Raw genomic sequence first — 20,157 nt, forward strand, 5'->3', positions numbered from 1 at the left:
CAGTGCTCTGCACACAGTAAGCGCTCAATAAATACCATTGAATGAATGAAGTCTCCCATGCCCTCCATCCAGTAGCCCGCCCGCAGGAGGCGCTCAGTACATAGGCTGAGGAAGGAGGGGCCCCCCTCCCAGGGGGACACTGCGCAGGCGCGGGCCCGGCGGAAGGCCTAGTCGTGCGTCCACCAGGTAGGAGCGGGGCGGCCAATACGCTCCCGCCCTCCGTCCTTTCCATCCCGGGGGAAGCAGCGTGGCCTAGTGAGGGGAAAGAGCCCGGGCTTTGGAGGCGGAGGTTCTGGGTTCGAATCCCTGTTCGCTGGGGGACTTCGGGCGAGTCACTTCTCTGGGCCTCAGTGCCCTCATCTGGAAAATGGGGATGAAGACTGGGAGCCCCCCGTGGGACAACCTGATCACCTTGTAACCTCCCCAGCGCTTAGAACAGTGCTTGGCAAATAGTAAGTGCTTAATAAATGCCATTATTATTATTATTATTTTTCTCTGGGACTTAGTTCCCTCATCTGGAAAATGGGGATGAAGACTGGGAGCCCCACGTGGGACAACCTCATCACCTTGTAGCTTCCCCAGCGCTTAGAACAGTGCTTGGCACATAGTAAGTGCTTAATAAATGCCATTATTATTATTATTATTATTCTCTGGGCCTCAGTTCCCTCATCTGGAAAATGGGGATGAAGACTGGAAGCCCCCCGTGGGACAACCTCATCGCCTTGTAACCTCCCCAGCGCTTAGAACAGTGCTTGGCACATAGTAAGTGCTTAATAAATGCTTTCATTATTATTATTCTCCGGGCCTCAGTTCCCTCATCTGGAAAATGGGGATGAAGACTGGGAGCCCCACGTGGGACAACCTCGTCATCTTGTAGCCTCCCCAGCGCTTAGAACAGTGCTTGGCACATACTAAGTGCTTAATAAATGCCATTATTATTATTATTATTTTATTATTCTCTGGGCCTCAGTGCCCTCATCTGGAAAATGGGGATCAAGACTGGGAGCCCCCCGTGGGACAACCTCATCACCTTGTAACCTCCCCAATACTTAGAACAGTGGTTTGCATATAGTAAGTGCTCAATAAATGCCATTATTATTATTATTATTAGTAGTAGTAGTAGTAGTATTCGCTGGGCCTCAGTTCCCTCATCTGGAAAATGGGGATGAAGACTGTGAGCCCCCCGTGGGACAACCTCATCACCTTGTAACCTCCCCAGCGCTTAGAACAGTGCTTGGCACATACTAAGTGCTTAATAAATGCCACTATTATTATTATTACTATTCTCTGGGCCTCTGTTCCCTCATCTGGAAAATGGGGACGAAGACTGGGAGCCCCCCGTGGGACAACCTGATCGCCTTGTAACCTCCCCAGCGCTTAGAACAGTGCTTGGCACATAGTAAGTGCTTAATAAATGCTTTCATTATTACATTATTTATCCCCGACGGGGAGGTGGAGGGAGGCCGGGGTGGGGGGGCCTCCAAGCACACCATCCCAACCATCATCATAATCATCATATTTGTTAAACGCTTACTCTTCATTCAATCGTATTTGTTGAGCGCTTACTGTGTGCAGGGCACTGTACTAAGCGCTTGAAAATGATAATGATGGCTTTTGTTAAGCGCTCACTCTGTGCCCAGCGCTGTTCTAAGCGCTGGGGAGGTTACAAGTGATCAAGTTGGCCCACGGGGGGCTCCCAGGCTTCATCCCCATTTTACAGATGAGGGAACTGAGGCACAGAGAAGTGAGCCCACTGTTGGGTGGGGACCGTCTCTATATGTTGCCAACTTGGACTTCCCAAGCGCTTAGTACAGTGCTCCGCACACAGGAAGCGCTCAGTAAATACGATTGATTGATTTCTGGACTGTGAGCCCACTGTTGGGTAGGGACCGTCTCTATATGTTGCCAACTTGGACTTCCCAAGCGCCTAGTACAGTGCTCCGCACACAGAAAGCGCTCAATAAATACAATTGATTGATTTCTGGACTGTGAGCCCACTGTTGGGTAGGGACCGTCTCTATATGTTGCCAATTTGTACTTCCCAAGCGCTTAGTACAGTGCTCCGCACACAGTAAGCGCTCAATAAATGTGATTGATTGATCAAGTTGGCCCACGGGGGGCTCCCAGGCTTCATCCCCATTTTACAGATGAGGGAACTGAGGCACAGAGAAGTGAGCCCACTGTTGGGTGGGGACCACCTCTATATGTTGCCAGCTTGGACTTCCCAAGCGCCTAGTACAGTGCTCCGCACACAGAAAGCGCTCAATAAATACAATTGATTGATTTGTAGACTGTGAGCCCGCTGTTGGGTAGGGACTGTCTCTATATGTTGCCAACTTGTACTTCCCAAGCGCTTAGTACAATGCTCTGCACACAGTAAGCGCTCAGTAAATACGATTGATTGATTTCTGGACTGTGAGCGCACTTTTGGGTAGGGACCGTCTCTATATGTTGCCAGCTTGGACTTCCCAAGCGCCTAGTACAGTGCTCTGCACACAGTAAGCGCTCAATAAGTACAATTGATTGATTGATCAAGTTGGCCCACAGGGGCTCCCAGGCTTCATCCCCATTTTACAGATGAGGGAACTGAGGCACAAAGAAGTGAGCCCACTGTTGGGTAGGGACCGGCTCTATATGTTGCCGATTTGTACTTCCCAAGCGCTTAGTACAGTGCTCCGCACACAGTAAGCGCTCAATAAATACGATTGATTGATTGATCAAGTTGGCCCACGGGGGGCTCCCAGGCTTCACCCCCATTTTACAGATGAGGGAACTGAGGCACAGAGAAGTGAGCCCACTGTTGGGTAGGGACCGTCTTTATATGTTGCCAACTTGTACTTCCCAAGTGCTTAGTACAGTGCTCGGCACACAGTAAGCGCTCAATACAATTGAATGAATGAAAGTGGCTTGCCCAAAGTCACACAGCTGACAATTGGCGGAGCTGGGATTTGAACCCATGTCCTCTGACTCCAAAGCCCGGGCTCTTTCCACTGAGCCACGCTGCTTACTATGTGCCAAGCTCTGTTCTAAGCGCCGGAGGCGGGGGGGATCCAAGGTCATCAAGTTGTCCCCCGTGGGGCTCACTGTCTTCATCCCCATTTTACAGATGAGGTCACTGAGGCCCACAGAATAATGATAGTAATGATGGTATTTGTTAAGCGCTTACTATGTGCCAAGCACTGTCCTAAGCGCTGTGGGGGATCCAAGGTGATCAGGTTGTCCCCCGTGGGGCTCACTGTCTTCATCCCCATTTTACAGATGAGGTCACTGAGGCCCACAGAATAATGATAATAATGGTGTTATTTGTTAAGCGCTTACTATGTGCCAAGCACTGTCCTAAGCGCTGTGGGGGATCCAAGGTCATCAGGTTGTCCCCCGTGGGGCTCACTGTCTTCATCCCCATTTTACAGATGAGGTCACTGAGGCCCACAGAATAATGATAATAATGGTGTTATTTGTTAAGCGCTTACTATGTGCCAAGCACTGTCCTAAGCGCTGTGGGGGATCCAAGGTCATCAGGTTGTCCCCCGTGGGGCTCACTGTCTTCATCCCCATTTTACAGATGAGGTCACTGAGGCCCACAGAATAATGATAGTAATGGTGGTATTTGTTAAGCGCTTACTATGTGCCAAACACTGTCCTAAGCGCTGGGGAGATACAAGGTCATCAGGTTGTCCCCCGTGGGGCTCTCTCCCCCAGTGCTTAGAACAGTGCTTGGCACATAGTAAGCACTTAACAAATACCATCATCATTTATAATATATAAATAAATATATAAGAATATTAATTAGTATTAAACCTGATGAACTTGTCTCTCCCCCAGCGTTTAGAACAGTGCTTGGCACATAGTAAGCGCTTAACAAATACCATCATCATTTATAATATATAAATAAATATATAAGAATATTAATATTAAACCTGATGAACGTGTCTCTCCCTCAGCACTTAGAACAGTGCTTGGCACATAGTAAGCGCTTAACAAATACCATCATTCATAATATATAAATAAATATATAAGGACATTAATTATTATTAAACCTGATGAACGTGTCTCTCCCCCAGCGCTTAGAACAGCGCCTGGCACATAGTAAGCGCTTAACAAATACCATCATTCATAATATATAAATAAATATATAAGAATATTAATTATTATTAAACCTGATGAACCTGTCTCTCCCCCAGCGCTTAGAACAGCTCTTGGCACATAGTAAGCGCTTAACAAATACCATCATCATTTATAATGTATAAATACATAAGAATATTAAGTACTATTATTATTAAAACTGATGAACTTGTCCCTCACCCAGCGCTTAGAACAGTGCTTGGCACATAGTAAGTGCTTAACAAATACCATCATCATTTATCATATATAAATAAATATATAAGAATATTAGTTATTATTAAACCTGATGAACTTGTCTCTCCCCCAGCACGTAGAATAGCACTTGGCACATATTAAGTGCTTAACAAATACCATCATCATTTATAATATATAAATAAATATATAAGAATATTAATTAGTATTAAACCTGATGAACTTGTCTCTCCCCCAGCACGTAGAACAGCACTTGGCACATAGTAAGTGCTTAACAAATACCATCATCATTTATAATATATAAATAAATATATAAGAATATTAATTATTATTAAACCTGATGAACTTGTCTCTCCCCCAGCTCGTAGAACAGCACTTGGCACATAGTAAGTGTTTAAGAAATACCATCATCATTTATAATATATAAATAAATATATAAGAATGTTAATTATTATTAAACCTGATGAACTTGTCTCTCCCCCAGTGCTCAGAACAGTGCTTGGCACATAGTAAGCGCTTAACAAATGCCATCATCATTTATAATATATAAATGAATATATAAGAATATTAATTAGTATTGAACTTGATGAACTTGTCTCTCCCCCAGCGCTCAGAACAGTGCTTGGCACATAGTAAGTGCTTAACAAATACCGTCATCATTTATAATATATAAATAAATATATAAGAATGTTAATTAGTATTAAACCTGATGAACTTGTCTCTCCCCCAGCGCGTAGAACAGCACTTGGCACATAGTAAGCGCTTAACAAATACCATCATCATTTATAATACATAAATAAATATATAAGAATATTAATTAGTATTAAACCTGATGAACTTGTCTGTCCCCCAGCGCTTAGAACAGCGCTTGGAACATAGTAAGTGCTTAACATATACAATCATCATTTATAATGTATAAATAAATATATAAGAATATTAATTAGTATTAAACCTGATGAACTTGTCTCTCCCCCAGCGCGTAGAACAGCACTTGGCACATAATAAGCGCTTAACAAATACCATCATCATTTATAATGTATAAATAAATATATAAGAATATTAATTAGTATTAAACCTGATGAACTTGTCTCTCCCCCAGTGCTCAGAACAGTGCTTGGCACATAGTAAGCGCTTAACAAATACCATCATCATTTATATTATATAAATAAATATATAAGAATATTAATTAGTATTAAACCTGATGAACTTGTCTCTCCCCCAGTGCTCAGAACAGTGCTTGGCACATAGTAAGTGCTTAACAAATACCATCATCATTTATAATATATAAATAAATATATAAGAATATTAATTAGTATTGAACCTGATGAACTTGTCTCTCCCCCAGCGCTCAGAACAGTGCTTGGCACATAGTAAGTGCTTAACAAATACCGTCATCATTTATAATATATAAATAAATATATAAGAATGTTAATTAGTATTAAACCTGATGAACTTGTCTCTCCCCCAGCGCGTAGAACAGCACTTGGCACATAGTAAGCGCTTAACAAATACCATCATCATTTATAATACATAAATAAATATATAAGAATATTAATTAGTATTAAACCTGATGAACTTGTCTGTCCCCCAGCGCTTAGAACAGCGCTTGGAACATAGTAAGTGCTTAACATATACAATCATCATTTATAATGTATAAATAAATATATAAGAATATTAATTAGTATTAAACCTGATGAACTTGTCTCTCCCCCAGCGCGTAGAACAGCACTTGGCACATAATAAGCGCTTAACAAATACCATCATCATTTATAATGTATAAATAAATATATAAGAATATTAATTAGTATTAAACCTGATGAACTTGTCTCTCCCCCAGTGCTCAGAACAGTGCTTGGCACATAGTAAGCGCTTAACAAATACCATCATCATTTATATTATATAAATAAATATATAAGAATATTAATTAGTATTAAACCTGATGAACTTGTCTCTCCCCCAGTGCTCAGAACAGTGCTTGGCACATAGTAAGTGCTTAACAAATACCATCATCATTTATAATATATAAATAAATATATAAGAATATTAATTAGTATTGAACCTGATGAACTTGTCTCTCCCCCAGTGCTCAGAACAGTGCTTGGCACATAGTAAGCGCTTAACAAATACCATCATCATTTATAATATATAAATAAATATATAAGAATATTAATTAGTATTAAACCTGATGAACTTGTCTCTCCCCCAGCGCGTAGAACAGCACTTGGCACATAGTAAGTGCTTAACAAATACCGTAATCATTTATAATATATAAATAAATATATAAGAATATTAATTAGTATTAAACCTGATGAACTTGTCTCTCCCCCAGCGCTCAGAACAGTGCTTGGCACATAGTAAGTGCTTAACAAATACCATATTCATTTATAATATATAAATAAATATATAAGAATATTAATTAGTATTAAACCTGATGAACTTGTCTCTCCCCCAGCGCGTAGAACAGCGCTTGGCACATAGTAAGCGCTTAACAAATACCGTCATCATTTATAATATATAAATAAATATATAAGAATATTAATTAGTATTAAACCTGATGAACTTGTCTCTCCCCTAGTGCTTAGAACAGTGCTTGGCACATAGTAAGCGCTTAACAAATACCATCATCATTTATAATATATAAATAAATATATAAGAATATTAATTAGTATTAAACCTGATGAACTTGTCTCTCCCCCAGCGCGTAGAACAGCACTTGGCACATAGTAAGCGCTTAACAAATACCATCATCATTTATAATACATAAATAAATATATAAGAATATTAATTAGTATTAAACCTGATGAACTTGTCTCTCCCCCAGCGCGTAGAACAGCGCTTGGCACATAGTAAGCGCTTAACAAATACCATCATCATTTATAATATATAAATAAATATATAAGAATATTAATTAGTATTAAACCTGATGAACTTGTCTCTCCCCCAGCGCCTAGAGCAGCGCTTGGCACATAGTAAGCGCTTAACAAATACTGTCATCATTTATAATATATAAGAATATTAATTAGTATTAAACCTGATGAACTTGTCTCTCCCCCAGCGCGTAGAACAGCGCTTGGTGCATAGTAAGCGCTTAACAAATACCATCATCATTTATAATACATAAATAAATATATAAGAATATTAATTAGTATTAAACCTGATGAACTTGTCTCTCCCCCAGCGCGTAGAACAGTGCTTGGCACATAGTAAGCGCTTAACAAATACCATCATCATTTATAATCTATAAGAATATTAATTAGTATTAGACCTGATGAACTTGTCTCTCCCCCAATCAATCAATCAATCAATCGTATTTATTGAGCGCTTACTATGTGCAGAGCACTGTACTAAGCGCTTGGGAAGTACAAATTGGCATCACATAGAGACAGTCCCTACCCAACAGTGGGCTCACAGTCTAAAAGAGTGGGCTCACAGTCCCCAGCGCCTAGAGCAGCGCTTGGCACACAGTACGACTGATTGATTGATTGATTGATTGATTGATTGATTGAAGGGTCCTTGGAGCCGCCGGACGATGTCCAGTCTAGCCACCGTCGCGTGCGATTCCGGCTCTTCTGACAAGCCGGAGAAGAAGCCCCTGAAGCCGTGCTGCGCTTGCCCGGAGACCAAGAAAGTGCGGGACGCCTGGTAGGTGGGTGGGAGGGCCGGGCGGGGAGGGGGCACAGCGGGGCGGATTACATCCCCATCCGGGGGGGGGGGGTCCCCCAAATCTCTCGAACCCGGACCCCGGCTCTGTCCGCAGCATCATCGAGAAGGGGGAAGAGCACTGCGGCCACCTGATCGAAGCCCACAAGGACTGCATGCGTGCCCTGGGCTTCAAGATATAAATGGCGGCGGGGGCGGCCGGCCGCGAGGTGAGTCTCGGGGAGGCGTTCATGAAGCGCTTACTATGTGCTGAGCGCCGTTCTAAGCGCCGGGATAGATACCGGCTACGTGGGGCTCCCAGTCTCCACCCCCATTGTCCAGATGAGGTCACTGAGGCCCAGAGAAGTCAAGTGACTTCCCCACAGCACCTGTATATATGTATATATGGTTGTACATATTTATTACTCTGTTTATTTATTTATTTATTTATTTATTTATTTATTTTACTTGCACATTTCTATCCTATTTATTTTATTTTGTTGGTATGTTTGGTTCTGTTCTCTGTCTACCCCTTTGAGACTGTGAGCCCACTGTTGGGTAGGGACTGTCTCTGTGTGTTGCCAATTTGTACTTCCCAAGCGCTTAGTACAGTGCTCTGCACATAGTAAGCGCTCAATAAATACGATTGATTGATTGATTGATTGAAGTGACTTGCCCGAAGTCACCCAGCGGACAGGGGGCGGAGCCGGGATTCGAACCCGCGACCTCGGACTCCGAACCCCGGGCCCTTTCCACTGAGCCACGCTGCTTCCCGAGGCTTACCCCGGTCTGCTGGGTGACCCTGGGCAAGTCACTTCCCCGCCTCAGCTCCCTCCTCTGTAAAATGGGGGTGAAGACTGTGAGCCCTATTTTGTGGCGGAAAAGGGACCGTGTCTGACCAGATTAGCTTGAATTTATTTATTTTATCTGTACATATCTAGTCTATTTATTTTATTAATATGTTTTGTTCTCCGTCTCCCCCTTCTAGCCTGTGAGCCCGCCGTTGGGTAGGGACCGTGCCTAGATGTTGCCAACTTGGACTTCCCGAACGCTTAGTCCAGTGCTTTGCACACAGTAAGCGCTCAATAATCAATCAATCAATCAATCGTATTTATTGAGCGCTTACTATGTGCAGAGCACTGTAAAATCATCAATCGCATTTATTGAGTGCTTACTATGTGCAGAGCACCGTACCAAGCGCTTGGGAAGTACAAATTGGCAACATATAGAGACAGTCCCTACCCAACATTGGGCTCACAGTCTAAAATAAATACGATTGGATGAATGAATGAATTTCCCCAGCGCTCAGTACAGTCCCCGACACAGAGCAGGTGCTTAACAGACGCCCTTAAAACAGAAAAGAGGTGCGGGGGGGCCCGGCTCTTTCTCCTCAACAGCTTCTCCGTTCCCAGGTGACCCCACCTCTCGGTCTCGCGAGCAACTTTCCCGGAAGAGCCGGACGCTCAGCATTCCCGGGACGGGGCATCCTCCGAAAGCGGGATTCGGAGGGATGAGAGGCGTCTCCATGGGACTTGTTGGGAGCAGAAGGATTTCGCCCGGGGGGGAAGGGGCCGGGGGCGCCTCGCTCGAATAAAGCGGGTTGGAAACCTCTCCCGGCTCCGGTGGTTTGCGCGGATCCGGCCCGGAATCGGAGCCGGGGGGACGGGAATCGCACTGATCCCACCAACGGGCACCCGAAGGCATGGAATAATAACAATAGCCGTGCCTTGCACGTAGTAAGCGCTTAATAAATGCCATCATTATTATTATTATTAGCAAGGTTGTCCCACGTGGGGCTCCCAGTCTTAATCCCCATTTTACAGGTGAGGCCCAGAGAAGTTAAAGGTGACTTGCCCAAGGTCACACAGCTTAAGTTATAATAATAATAATAATAATAATAATGATGGCATTTATTAAGTGCTTACTATGTGCAAAGCACTGTTCTAAGCGCTGGGGGGGGGGATACAGTGTGATCAAGTTGTCCCAAGTGGGGCTCACAGTCTTAATCCCCATTTTTACAGATGAGGTAACTGAGGCTCAGAAGTTAGGTGACTTGCCCAAGGTCACACAGCAGACTTGTGGTGGAGCCGGGATTCGAACCCCTGACCTCTGACTCCAAAGCCCGGGCTCTTTCCGCTGAGCCGCGCTGCACACAGTAAGCGCTCAATAATAATAATAATAATGATGATGGCATTTATTAAGCGCTTACTATGTGCAAAGCACTGTTCTAAGCGCTGGGGAGGTTACAAGGTGATGGGGTTGTCCCATGGGGGGCTCACAGTCTTAATCCACATTTTCCAGATGAGGTAACTGAGGCCCAGAGAATAATAATAATAATAATAATAATAATAATGATGGCATTTATTAAGCACTTACTATGTGCAAAGCACCGTTCTAAGCACTGGAGAGGTTAACAAGGTGATCAGGTTGTCCCACGGGGGGCTCACAGTCTTCATCCCCATTTGACAGATGAGGTCACTGAGGCCCAGGGAATAATAATAATAATAATGGCATTTATTAAGCGCTTACTATGTGCAAAGCACCGTTCTAAGCACTGGGGAGGTTAACAAGGTGATCAGGTTGTCCCACGGGGGGCTCACAGTCTTCATCCCCATTTGAAAGATGAGGTCACTGAGGCCCGGAGAATAATAATAATGATGGCATTTATTAAGCGCTTACTACGTGCAAAGCACTGTTCTAAGCACTGGGGAGGTTACAAGGTGATCAGGTTGTCCCACGGGGGGCTCACAGTCTTCATCCCCATTTTACAGATGAGGGAACTGAGGCCCAGAGAAGTGAAGTGACTTGCCCAATTTCTATTTATTTTCCAGCTTTATTTCTATTTGTTTTGATGACTTGACACCTGTCCACATGCTTTGTTTTATTTCTATTTATTTATCTATCTATTTTATTTCTATTTCTAGCTTTATTTCTATTTATTTTCTGCGCTTGATTTCCATTTATTTCTAGTTTCATTTCTATTTATTTTCCAGCTTTATTTCTAGTTTTTTTCTATTTATTATCTAGCTTGATTTCCATTTATTTCTAGTTTTATTTCTATTTATTTTCTAGCTTTATTTCTATTTATTTCTAGTTTTATTTATTTTCTAGCTTTATTCGTATGTATTTTCTAGCTTTATTTCTATTGATTTTTCCAGCCTTATTTCTATTTATTTTGATGACTTGACACCTGTCCACATGTTTTGTTTTATTTCTATTTATTTATCTATTTATTTATTTTATTTCTGTTTCTAGCTTTATTTCTATTTATTTTCTAGCATTATTTCTATTTATTTCTAGTTTTATTTATTTATTTTCTAGCTTTATTCCTATTTCTTTTCTAGCTTTACTTCTATCTATTTTCCAGCTTTATTTCTATTTATTTTGATGACTTGACACCTGTCCACGTGTTTTGTTTTATTTCTATTCATTTATTTATTTATCTATTTATTTTATTTCTGTTTCTAGCTTTATTTCTATTTATTTTCTAGCATTATTTCTATTTATTTCTAGTTTTATTTATTTATTTTCTAGCTTTATTCCTGTTTATTTTCTAGCTTTACTTCTATGTATTTTCCAGCTTTATTTCTATTTATTTTGATGACTTGACACCTGTCCACATGTTTTGTTTTATTTCTATTCATTTATTTATTTATTTATCCATCTATTTATTTCTATTTCTAGCTTTATTTCTATTCATTTTCTAGCTCCATTTCTATTTGTTTCTAGTTTTATTTCTATTTATTTTCTAGCGTCATTTCTATTTATTTCTAGTTTTATTTCTATTTATTTTCTAGCGTCATTTCTATTTATTTCTAGTTTTATTTATTTATTTTCTAGCTTTATTCCTATTTATTTTCTAGCTTTATTTCTATTTATTTTCCAGCCTTATTTCTATTTATTTTGATGACTTGACACCTGTCCACATGTTTTGTTTTATTTCCATTTATTTATCTATTTCATTTCTATTTCCAACTTTATTTATTTTCTAGCTTTATTTCTATTTATAGCTCGTCTTATTTCTATTTATTTTCTAGCTTTATTTCTATTCATTTCTAGTTTTCTTTCTATTTACTTTCTAGCTTTATTCCTATTTATTTTCTAGCTTTATTTCTATTTATTTTCCAGCTTTATTTCTGTTTATTCTGATGGCTTGACACCCGTCCACATGTTCTGTTTTGTTGTCCGTCTCCTCCTTCTAGACTGTGAGCCCACTGTCGGATGGGGACCGTCTCTAGATGTTGCCAACTTGGACTCCCCAAGCGCTTAGTATGGTGCTGTGCACACAGTAAGCGCTCAATAAATACCATTGAATGAATGAATGAATGTTGGGTAGGGACCATCTCTAGATGTTGCCAACTTGGACTTCCCAAGCGCTTAGTACAGTCTGCACACCATAAGCGCTCAATAAATAAGATTGAATGGATGAATGAATGTTGGGTGGGGACCGTCTCTATATGTTGCCAACTTGTACTTCCCAAGCGCTTAGTACGGTGCTCTGCACACAGTAAGCGCTCAATAAATACGATTGAATGAATGAATGAATGTTGGGTGGGGACCGTCTCTAGATGTTGCCAAGCGCTTAGTCCAGTGCTCTGCACACAGTAAGCGCTCAATAAATACGATTGAATGAATGAATGAATGTTGGGTAGGGACCGTCTCTAGACGTTGCCAACTTGGACTTCCCAAGCGCTTAGTACGGTGCTCTGCACACAGTAAGCGCTCAATAAATACGATTGAATGAATGAATGAATGTTGGGTAGGGACCGTCTCTAGACGTTGCCAACTTGTACTTCCCAAGCGCTTAGTACGGTGCTCTGCACACAGTAAGCGCTCAATAAATACGATTGAATGAATGAATGCCCAAAGTCACCCAGCTGACAGGCGGACCTCGGATTTGAACCCATGACCTCTGACCCCCAAGCCCGGGCTCTTTCCCTTAAGCCACCCTGCTTCCCATTGCTGCTACTAATCAATCAACCAATCGTATTTATTGAGCGCTTACCGTGTGCAGAGCACTGTACTAAGCGCTTGGGAAGTCCAAGTGGGCAACATCTAGAGCCGGTCCCTACCCAACAGCGGGCTCACAGGCTAGAAGGGGGAGACGGACGACAAAACAAAACATATTAACGAAATAAAATAAATAGAATAGATATGTTCTATTTATAAGATAAATAAATACTAAGCGACTTAGGAGTTGGTAGACACGTTCCACACAGTCTTAAGAGCGAGGGAGAATGGGTATCTCGTCCCCCGCATAGAGATGAGGAAACTGAGGCCCAAGGAAGTGAAGTTCCTTGCCCAAGCGCTTAGTCCAGTGCTCCGCACACAGTAAGTGCTCAATAAATACGATTGATATTGATGTGTACAAGTAAGATAAATAAATGCTAAGCGACTTAGGAGTTGGCAGACATGTTCCACACACTTAAGAGCGAGTGAGAATGGGTATCTCGTCCCCCGCATAGAGATGAGGAAACTGAGGCCCAAGGAAGTGAAGTTCCTTGCCCAAGCGCTTAGTCCAGTGCTCCGCACACAGTAAGCGCTCAATAAATACGATTGATATTGATGTGTACAAGTAAGATAAATAAATGCTAAGCGACTTAGGAGTTGGCAGACATGTTCCACACACTTAAGAGCGAGGGAGAATGGGTATCTTGTCCCCCGCATAGAGATGAGGAAACTGAGGCTCAAGGAAGTGAAGTTCCTTGCCCAAGCGCTTAGTACAGTGCTCCGCACACAGTAAGCGCTCAATAAATACGATTGATGATGATGATATGTACAAGTAAGATAAATAAATACTAAGCGACTTAGGAGTTGGCAGACACGTTCCACACAGTCTTAAGAGCGAGGGAGAATGAGTATCTCGTCCCCCGCATAGAGATGAGGAAACTGAGGCCCAAGGAAGTGAAGTTCCTTGCCCAAGCGCTTAGTACAGTGCTCTGCACACAGTAAGCGCTCAATAAATACGATTGATATTGATGGTGTGTACAAGATATATAAATGCTAAGCGACTTATGAGTTGGCAGACATGTTCCACACACTTAAGAGCGAGGGAGAATGGGTATCTCGTCCCCCGCATAGAGATGAGGAAACTGAGGCCCAAGGAAGTGAAGTTCCTTGCCCAAGCGCTTAGTACAGTGCTCTGCACACAGTAAGCGCTCAATAAATACGATTGATGATGATGATGATGGTATGTACAAGTAAGATAAATACTAAGCGACTTAGGAGTTGGCAGACACGTTCCACACAGTCTTAAGAGCGAGGGAGAATGGGTATCTCATCCCCCGCATAGAGATGAGGAAACTGAGGCCCAAGGAAGTGAAGTTCCTTGCCCAAGCGCTTAGTACAGTGCTCTGCACACAGTAAGCGCTCAATAAATACGATTGATTGATTGATTGATTGCCCAAGGCCCGCGTCCCGGTCCCGGTCTCGCTCGCGGCCTTCTGGTTGGGGAACGGAATGTGAAGCACGCCGGCCCCGAAACCCGACGCCGGGAGAGCGGGATGGATGGCCGGCCGGGCCGGGGCGGAGGGGGGGGTGTCCGGGTTCATTCATTCATTCAATTGTATTTATTGAGCGCTTACTGTGTGCAGAGCACTGTAATCAATCAATCAATCAATCGTATTTATTGAGCGGTTACTATGTGCAGAGCACTGTACTAAGCGCTTGGGAAGTACAAATTGGCAACACATAGAGACGGTCCCTACCCAACAGTGGGCTCACAGTCTAAAAGGGGGAGACAGAGAACAGAACCAAACATACCAACAAAATAAAATAAATAGGATAGAAATGTACAAGTAAAATAAATAAATAAATAGGGTAATAAATATGTACAACCATATACACATATATACAGGTATACATATATACACTGTACTACTACTACTACTAATAATAATAATGGCATTTATTAAGCGCTTACTATGTGCAAAGCACTGTTCTAAGCGCCGGGGAAGATACAAGGTGATCAGGTTGTCCCACATGGGGCTCCCAGTCTTAATCCCCATTTTCCAGATGAGGGAACTGAGGCCCAGAGAAGTGAAGTGACTTGCCCAAGTCACCCAGCTGACAATTGGTGGAGCCGGGATTTGAACCCATGACCTCGGGCTCCAAAGCCCGGGCTCTTTCCACTGAGCCACGCGGCTTCTCCTAAGCGCTTGGGAAGTCCGAGTTGGTAACATACAGGTTGTCCCACGGCGGGGGGGCTCACAGTCTTAATCCCCATTCATTCATTCATTCAGTCGTATTTATTGAGCGCTTACTGTGTGCGGAGCACTGGACTAAGCGCTTGGGAAGTCCAAGTTGGCAACATACAGAGACGGTCCCTACCCAACAGCGGGCTCACGGTCTAAAAGGGGGAGACGGACAACGAAACAAAACATATTAACAAAATAAAATAAATAGAATAGTCAATATGTACAAGTAAAATAGAGTAATAAATCTGTACAAAGATATATATGTTTACCGGGTTGTGCCCGGTGGCGACCACCAGCCTCCCGGAAGCACGAAATCCCCGGGAATCCCCTCCCGCGGCTCAGGATCCGCCTTATCCAGAGAAGTGGCGTGGCTCGGTGGAAAGAGCCCGGGCTTGGGAGTCAGAGGTCATGGGTTCGAATCCTGACTCCGCCGCTTGTCAGCTGTGTGACCTGGGGCGAGCCACTTCACTTCTCTGGGCCTCAGTTCCCTCATCTGGAAAATGGGGATGAAAACTGTGAGCCCCACGTGGGACAATCCGATCACCTTGTAGTCCCCCAGCGCTTAGAACAGTGCTTGGCACATAGTAAGCGCTTAATACCATTATTATTATTATTATTATTATTATCGCCACGGGGGCGGCCCCTTCCCGACCGCCCCGTCGCTTCCTTCCGCCAAATTCCCCTTGGGCCGACCTTCCTCGTCGCCCTCCGGCCCTCTGCCCCAGCCCCCCACCGCTTTTGAGCGTGGCTCAGTGGAAAGAGCGCGGGCTTCGGAGTCGGAGGTCATGGGTTCGAATCCCGGCTCCACCACTTGTCAGCTGCGTGACCTGGGGCGAGCCACTTCACTTCTCTGGGCCTCAGTTCCCTCATCTGTAAAATGGGGATTAAGACTGTGAGCCCCCCGTGGCACAACCTGATCTCCTCGTATTCCCCCCCAGCGCTTAGAACAGTGCTTGGCACATAGTAAGCGCTTAACAAATACCAATATTATTATTATTTTGAGGAGCGGGTCCTCACCCGTCTTGAGCTGTGCTCCCGCGGCCCAGAGCCGAGGACGCAGGTAAAAATGATCGGTGAACGTCAAACACGCCACGCTGCTTCTCTAATTTAATGAGCGCTTAGTACATGCAGGGTACTGTAGTACATGGGGAAGCGGCGTGGCTCAGTGGAAAGAGCCTGGGCTTTGGAGCACTGCTCTGCACAGTGCTCTGCACACAATAAGCACTCAATAAATACGATTGATTGATTGATTGATTTGGAGTCAGAGGTCACGGGTTCAAATCCCGGCTCCTCCAGTGGTCAGCTGTGTGACTTTGGGCAAGTCACTGCACTTTTCTGTGCCTCAGTGACCTCATCTGTAAAATGGGGATTAAGACCGTGAGCCCACCGTGGGACAACCTGATCACCTTGTAACCTCCCCAGCGCTTAGAACAGTGCTTTGCACATAGTAAGCGCTTAATAAATGCCATCATTATTATTATTAACTACAACGCCAACTTCTACTTCCCAAGCACTTAGTCCACTGCTCTGCACACAGCGCTCAATAAATACGATAGAATGAATGAATGCAGGGTACTGTACTAAGCGCTTGGGGAAGTATAGTACATTTCCTGCCCATAACGAGCTTACAGTCTAGCAGGGGAGACCGGGGGAGACAGACATTAGTCTGAATAAATATATTATTCATTTATTCATTCATTGTCGTATTTATTGAGCGCTTACTGTGTGCAGAGCACTGGACTGAGCGCTTGGGAAGTCCAAGTTGGCAACATATAATATATAATTTAGAGAGAGAAAAGTGCTGTGGGATTGGGGCCAATATCAAACGTCCAGAGGTTACAAATCCCGGGGCTTACTATGTGCGAAGCACTGTTCTAAGCGCTGGGGTAGATCATCATCATCATCATCATCAATCGTATTTATTGAGCGCTTACTGTGTGCAGAGCACTGTACTAAGCGCTTGGGAAGTACAAATTGGCAACATCTAGAGACAGTCCCTACCCAACAGTGGGCTCACAGTCTAAAAGGGGGAGACAGAACAAAACCAAACATACTAACAAAATAAAATAAATAGAATAGATATCTACAAGTAAAATAAATAAATAAACAAACAGAGTAATAAATACGTACAAACATATATACATATATACAGGTGCTGTGGGGAAGGGAAGGAGGCAAGATGGGGGGGATGAGAGGGAGAAAACTCAAGGTCATCAGGTCAGACACAGTCCCAGTCAAAGAAGGAGGGAGAACACGTGGCTCCCGGGCTTGGGAGCCAGGTCATGGGTTCGAATCCTAACCCCGCCACTTTCATTCATAATAATAATAATAGTGATGGCATTTATTAAGCGCTTACTATGTGCAAAGCACTGTTCTAAGCGAATCAAGCCCCCTCCTTCCTCTCTCCTTCCCGTCCCCACAGCACCTGGATAGATGTTTGTGCAGATTTATCACTTGATTTATTCTACTTGTACATATTTATTCTATTTATTTTATTTTGTTCATATGTTTTGTTTTGTCGTCCGTCTCCCCCTTCTAGACTGGGAGCCCGCTGTCGGGTAGGGACCGTCTCTAGATGTTGCCAATTGGACTTCCCAAGCGCTTAGTCCAGTGCTCTGCACACGGTAAGCGCTCAATAAATACGAGTGAATGACTCAATTGAGGGCTTATTGTGTGCAGCGCACTGTACTAAGCGCTTACTTGTCAGCTGTGTGACCTTGGGCAAGTCACTTAACTTCTCTGGGCCTCAGTTCCCTCACCTGTAAAATGGGGATTAAGACTGTGAGCCCCACGTGGGACAACCTTGCTAATAATAACAATAATGGCATTTATTAAGCGCTTACTATGTGCAAGGCACTGTTCTAAGCGCTGGGGAGGTTACAGGGTGATCAGGTTGCCCCACCTGGGGGGCTCACAGTCTTTATCCCCCTTTCCAGATGAGGTAACTGAGGCCCAGTGAAGTGACTTGCCCAAAGTCACCCAGCTGACAAGCGGCGGAGCTGGGATTCGAACCCATGACCTCTGACTCCAAAGCCCGGGCTCTTTCCACTGAGCCACGCTGCTTCTCTTGATCAATCAATCAATCGTATTTATTGAGCGCTTACTGTGTGCAGAGCACTGGACTAAGCGCTTGGGAAGTACAAGTCGGCAACACATAGAGACGGTCCCTACCCAACAGCGGGCTCACCTCGTAGCCCCTCCAGCGCTTCGAGCAGTGCTTCGCACACAGTAAGCGCTTAACACATACCACCATTGTTATTATTAAGACGAATCCTCACGTCGCAACTGAGGAAACAGGCGCGGAGGACGTGAAATGACTTGCCCAGGGTCACACAACGGGCAAGTGGTACCCACTAGGCCCGGCTGCTTGCCGTGCCATCTTGGGTAGGTCGCGCCATTTCTCCGGGCCTCGATTTCCTCCTCTGGTCAAGGGGGAATTCAACACCCGGCCTGGACCGGCGACTGGGTGCGACCCGCCGAACTCGTATCTCCCCCCCGCCGGCGCTTAGCACAGTGCTGGGGGCCCGTCGCCCAAGGTCACAGGGCGGGCCGGGCAGAGCCAGGCCTAGACCCCAGGGTCCCCCCCGCCTTCCCCCCAACACCCCTTCCCCGAAACCGTTATCTCGCGGCCAGGGTATGTTAAGTGGCCCTCTGGTTGCCTATCTGCCCTCCTGCTCCCGTCGTGGCCTCTCTCCTTGGATTTCAATTCCAAACATGGTTATCCGTTCGGAGAAGGCTCCGGTTTCCGTGGCCGGGGGATATACATTCCCGATTCCACGCGGCTGGGCTCCCGTTCCCTCTCTGCCCCCGTCTCTCTCTCTCTCGATCTCTCTGTTCTCTCCCAATTTCTCTGCCCTCTCTCTCTCCCCATTCACCTCCCTCTCTGCCCCCCTCTCTCTCCCTTTCCATATCTTCCCCCCCTTTTTCTGGCTCTCCCTCTCTGCCCCCCTTTTTCTCTCTGTCTCTCCATATCTGCCCCCCTTTCTCTGTCTCTCCATATCTGCCCCCCCCTTTTCTCTCGCCCTCTCCATATCTGCCCCCCCTTTTCTCTCTCCCTCTCCATATCTGCCCCCCCTTTTCTCTCGCCCTCTCCATATCTGCCCCCCTTTTTCTCTCTGTCTCTCCATATCTGCCCCCCTTTTTCTCTCTGTCTCTCCATCTCTGCCCCCCTTTTTCTCTGTCTCTCCATATCTGCCCCCCTTTTTCTCTCTGTCTCTCCATATCTGTCCCCCTTTGTCTCTCCATATCTGCCCCCCTTTTTCTCTCCCTCTCCATATCTGCCCCCCCTTTTCTCTCGCCCTCTGCATATCTGCCCCCCCTTTTCTCTCGCCCTCTCCATATCTGGCCCCCCTTTTCTCTCTCCCTCTCCATATCTGCCCCCCCTTTTCTCTCGCCCTCTCCATATCTGCCCCCGTTTTTCTCTCTGTCTCTCCATATCTGCCCCCCTTTTTCTCTCTGTCTCTCCATATCTGCCCCCCTTTTTCTCTCTGTCTCTCCATATCTGCCCCCCTTTTTCTCTCTGTCTCTCCATATCTGCCCCCCTTTTTCTCTCTGTCTCTCCATATCTGCCCCCCATTTTCTCTCCCTCTCCATATCTGCCCCCCTTTCCTCTCTGTCTCTCCCTCTCTGCCCCCCTTTTTCTCTCTGTCTCCATATCTGCCCCCCCTTTTCTCTCTCCCTCTCCATATCCGCCCCCCCTTTCTCTCGCCCTCTCCATATCTGCCCCCCTTTTTCTCTCTCCCACTCCATCTCTGCCCCCCTTTTTCTCTCCCCCTCTCCCCGTCCACCTCACTCTCCGCCCCCCCCCCCCGCATCTCTCAGTCTCTCCCCCCCCCCCCCCCCATTTCCCTCTGTCCCGGCTCTCCGCCGTCCTTCCCGGTACAGAGGGGCGAGGCGGAGGAAGGGAGGTCCAGCCTGCATTCCCTGGCCGGGGCCGCTCTCCTCCTCCTCCTCCTCCTCCTCCTGCTCCCGCTCCCCGCCCGGGCCGGGCAGTTGTCTTTCTGTCTTT

The 20,157-nt window shown here is 45.0% G+C and overlaps 1 protein-coding gene across 1 annotated transcript; it reads left to right on the plus strand.

Annotated features, from left to right (window-relative positions):
- The first annotated feature begins 106 nt into the window (after positions 1-106).
- LOC119938502 (cytochrome c oxidase copper chaperone) lies at positions 107-9,581 on the plus strand. Its single transcript, XM_038758346.1, has 4 exons — positions 107-186; positions 7,823-7,956; positions 8,072-8,183; positions 9,366-9,581. The coding sequence occupies exons 2-3, from the start codon at positions 7,844-7,846 to the stop codon at positions 8,154-8,156; spliced, it is 198 nt and encodes a 65-aa protein (XP_038614274.1). The 5' UTR covers positions 107-186; positions 7,823-7,843; the 3' UTR covers positions 8,157-8,183; positions 9,366-9,581.
- Positions 9,582-20,157: the final 10,576 nt, after the last annotated feature.

This window comes from Tachyglossus aculeatus, chromosome 16 (assembly GCF_015852505.1).
Source record: "Tachyglossus aculeatus isolate mTacAcu1 chromosome 16, mTacAcu1.pri, whole genome shotgun sequence".
Taxonomy (NCBI): domain Eukaryota; kingdom Metazoa; phylum Chordata; class Mammalia; order Monotremata; family Tachyglossidae; genus Tachyglossus; species Tachyglossus aculeatus.

What these genes read in the sequence shown, in the direction of transcription:
- LOC119938502 (XM_038758346.1), top strand. Translation starts at nt 7,844, where the DNA reads ATGTCCAGTCTAGCCACCGTCGCGTGCGATTCCGGCTCTTCTGACAAG. An exon ending in AAGAAAGTGCGGGACGCCTG is followed by an intron (nt 7,957 to 8,071) that starts GTAGGTGGGTGG and finishes CTCTGTCCGCAG; the next exon opens with CATCATCGAGAAGGGGGAAG.